A 4,300-nucleotide genomic window follows, 5' to 3' on the forward strand; every position below is an offset into this window, starting at 1 on the left:
ATAATACAATAGTTTTTGAAAGTAATTTAAACAGTTTCATCCTACCCATTTTCTAATATTTTTTCTTATTTTCAATGTACATGCATCCGGTTTCATCCTCGTTCTTTTTTAAATTTAAACCAGGATAAATCCAGTTTCATTCTTGCTATTTCTTTGGTGTCCATTTCACCCATATTAATTTTTAATCGTCTATTAGAACCATGTTTTAAAAATATTTGGACAAGTGACATATTTTCGGAAACATCTGCTAGAAGTAAATAACAAGTATGCAAATTAACAGAACCGAAAAATAAATATATTAGTAACTTGAAAGATATAAAATCACAGCTTTGTAATTGTAACCATCGAAGTAACTTTGTTAGGGAAAAGTAAAACATCCTCACGTGGCGTTATAAACCTATCCGTTAACCATAAGTGAACAAATCAGTGGACATTATTATATTATTCATTCAAGTCAAGTGCCGTAAAAGAGAGTGAGTGAGCTGGAACCGGGAACACAAGAAATCAAGAGAGTCCGACCCCACCACCATCGATGCCCAAAAATATTAACGCCACCGACCACCGACGGGCTTCTCCTTAACTTACTCCGAATATTCGTTTTTTTTTTTTAAATCAAATTCTTAATCCATTTTTCACCCAAACACAATTCTCTGTCTGTCTCTCTCTCTGCCGTCTCCGGTCCCACCAAACTCCTTCTTCTTATTTCTGGAGAAGAAGAAGAACAGAGTGGTGCCCTCTCTCTGTTCAGGGTTCATCTTCTTCTTCTTCTTCTTGGAATCTCTCAGTATTAAAAGCCCATCGAAACCCTCGCTCTCATCTCCTTAATCTGCTCCTTCCTCCCTCCCTCGCTGTCCATTATTTTATTCTTTATCTTCTGTCTAAAATTCAAAAAAACCATTTCAAATTTCAATCAAACAAACTTATTTGGATCTACACTTTCTTCCTCTCCTCTGCCCATTCCATTTCAGGTACATTTTTCTTCTCCATCAGGTCATTTATCATATCATTGTGATTGTCTTTTGAGTATCTACATTTATGTTTTATGGGAATTTGTTTCGATCTGGATACATTTGTTTAAAAGCCTCATGATTTAGATTTGAATCGGTGTTGAATCAATGGGATGTGTTTTTTCTTATTTTTGTTTGCTTTACAGGTTGGTTGTGTGATTGAATAGAAGAAGAATATTAAACCACCGACAAATTTGAGATTATCCATTTTTAATTGCAAAAGGAGAGAAGAAGAAGAATCATTGGTTTTATGGTTAAATCTCATAAGAGTTGTTATAGTAATGTGATTAGAATTTGAGGGGAAGAAGAAGAAGAAGATTTGGAATTATGGGTTGATTTTCAATTTTTTAAATTGATTGATTTTGGTTTCAAATTTTTCTTTTTTTTTTGGTCTTTGGATTAAAATTTATTTTCAGTGTTTGAAGACGAATTTTGTAATGGATCTAAAAGAACAAAATGATCTATTGATTGATCTTGAAAGTGGTGGTAGTGAAGAAGAAGCAGTAATACTAATAGTTAATAATAAAGAACAACAGCAAGAACCCATTGCATCGAAAGCAAGGAATTTGTTAGATAAGGCGTGGAATGGTATTATAACTTCTTCAATTGATGTTATCACTGGTGGTGGTGGTGAAGATGGAAAGAATGCTGTAGCAAATGGTGATTTGGAGAATGGTGGAGAGGTAGTAGAAAAGAGGTGTTTATTACAAGGAGGAGGAGGAGGAGAAGATACATTGAGTCCGTTACTGGTGGTAAAGAAAAAAGAGAAGAAATCGAAGACCAAAGTATCTGCTCCAAAACCACCCAGACCACCTAGAGGACCATCACTGGATGCTGCTGATCAGAAATTGATTAGAGAAATCTCTGAGCTAGCCATGTTGAAGCGGGCAAGAATTGAACGTATGAGAGCACATAAGAAGATGAAAGCCTCAAAAGCTGCATCCTCTAATAGTAACATGTATGCCATGATCATCACTGTTATGTTCTGCCTCGTCATAATTGTCCAAGGTAACAACATTTCACCTTTTCACGGCTTCTTAGTTAGTAGATACACATGATTTAGGCTTTACATTTGCTGTTATGCATATAATAGACATGCTCATGTGAAAATCAGGACTGTGTGTTGACCAATTTATGTGATTCTAAATTCACTAGAATGAGTGTCTCTCCGTGCATATATTAATAGCATTCTTATCCATGGTTTTTCTTATTGTTCTTCGGAGCCACATTTTGTGATAGATTTCCCTGTGTTTCAGTTTGACATGATAAATGAAGAACATAGGTGCGATGTGATAAATCCTTACTTTTAATTAGTAGGAGGCGTATCAAATTGTTGGAATCTGGAAGAAGACCGTTAATACCCAGATCACATGACATGCTTTTATAGACTCATGTATAGGGAGGTTTATGACGAGACCCCTGCTTAAGTATTAATCAAGTCGGTATGATTTCGTTGTGGTCGAACTTCTACGGGTGACAGTTAGGTGTCCGAGCAGGAAGAAAGTGTCTGTTATCTTAGATTGCATAGTATGTGTACAAGAGCATTTTTGTAGTTTTAGTTCTGGGTTATACTGTACCAACCAGAAAGAGGTATTCATGTTTAAAATGGATCGCTTATGGTTATTTCAAATCTAGTTGATCGGAATATATTGTTTGTAAATCATGAAAAAAAGTGTTTGTAAATGTGTTTATACATTATTGATATCTTCGTGTATCATTGCATCCGTATGAAATGTTTGTCTTCTGGTACCAGTCTAAATATTAATAAAGTAATTCATTATGTCAAAGCAGTGTTTCCCAATTGAATGGTTTCGTGGTGTTGAACCTTGTTTATATTTCAAAAACTGATTAGGCACTGAAACTTTCTTCTTTTACATAGAGACCAAAATGTTAGAATAATGCCCATATTACCCTGGAAGCTTAGTAGGGCAGTAAAATGAGTGGTAAGAATCTCAATTTTGGCAATGATGTTTTGGAAGTTTCATTGTAACCTGGAGAAGAATGTGTAAATTCTCATGATGTCGATGTTTACAATATGCAGGATTGTCATCCAGAGGCAGTTCACAGTTAAGCTTCCAAGGATCTCCTCAGTCAGCAGTAACAATGAGAGGAGGAAAATTAATTTCGGTTCAGTATTTCAAGAACAAATCTGCACCAGGGACAGATGGACCTGGCTCTGCATCTCCGAGGTGGGCTACATCTAACACGACAACTACTTTCAGTCTTGAATTTATTTATTTTTGAAATGGAAAGGTTAAACATATTGAAAAGAAATTTTTTAGAAGTTCATACAAACAGGTTGATGCCTCGCGACAGACTTCCAACTCACGAAAACTTGATTAGTTGGAATTTTCAAAGAAGAACTCTAAATCAATAAAGTAGCTTTAACTTTTTTTACGATCTCAGCTGCACCTCCAAGTCTCCCGCCAAACATACTTTAATTTCACTCCTTCCATAAAACCCAGCAGATAACATGCTTGAATTCACTAGCTTCTGTTTTCCTTATTCATTAGATTTCAACGATAGGAAGATAATTCACTTAGGTGCTGATGTGCCATCCTTTTTTCATTGCAGCCTGGTAGAACAGGTATCTGGACCAGGTGCTGATGAGGAAGGTAAAACTAGAGTTGCAGGATGATAAATGAATGTAATCATGGAACTCTGATACGAACTGCACTGTCATCATCACAGAGAATGGCTAGCTTTTGTTCTTAAAAAGAGATATACATAGAGTGAGAGGGAAAGAGACAGAGATCCTGTAACAGCTCGTTTTAGAGATCTCCATTAGTGTATATATGGAAATACCGCGAGACGGGCTCATAATAATGCCCCCATTTGAGGTTTAATATCCGAGACAGCGGAGAGTGTTTGTACAACTTTCTAATTGAGAAATAAAATAAATTTGGGGGTTAACAGTAATTCCATTTTTGATCATTTCACAGTCTCTGTATGTTTCTGTCTGTGGTTGCTGTTCTTCCTTATTGGTAGTCACGTATGTAGGGCAATGTTGGAGCCAGATGATGTCCCCTGGAATATTATTGCCAACTGCCTCATCAGTCCCCCGCCTTGTTGGTGATGTTGATTTTCTTTGATGACCACCACCATTCGTTTTCGCCCACATTTTAGTGCACTGTCTTGTTTGGTGCTGGATTGTCACACTTCTTTTCACTATGTATCTTAAGAGGCAGATATTATCATGTGGAGATGACTTGATTTGGAGTCCATTGGACCTTGTTGTCGTCACGTTGAGTTGTCGGTGGTGGTGGTGGTTCGGCTTTCTCTGTTTTCATATC

General features: G+C 36.5%; 1 protein-coding gene across 1 annotated transcript; it reads left to right on the forward strand.

Moving 5' to 3' along the window:
• Positions 1-630: 630 nt before the first annotated feature.
• LOC113326752 lies at positions 631-3,926 on the forward strand. Its single transcript, XM_026574408.1, has 4 exons — positions 631-968; positions 1,154-2,015; positions 3,049-3,196; positions 3,582-3,926. Exons 2-4 carry the CDS (start codon positions 1,445-1,447, stop codon positions 3,643-3,645), a joined length of 783 nt encoding a protein of 260 aa, XP_026430193.1. The 5' UTR covers positions 631-968; positions 1,154-1,444; the 3' UTR covers positions 3,646-3,926.
• Positions 3,927-4,300: the final 374 nt, after the last annotated feature.

The sequence above is a fragment of the Papaver somniferum genome, unplaced genomic scaffold, assembly GCF_003573695.1.
Source record: "Papaver somniferum cultivar HN1 unplaced genomic scaffold, ASM357369v1 unplaced-scaffold_10, whole genome shotgun sequence".
Taxonomy (NCBI): domain Eukaryota; kingdom Viridiplantae; phylum Streptophyta; class Magnoliopsida; order Ranunculales; family Papaveraceae; genus Papaver; species Papaver somniferum.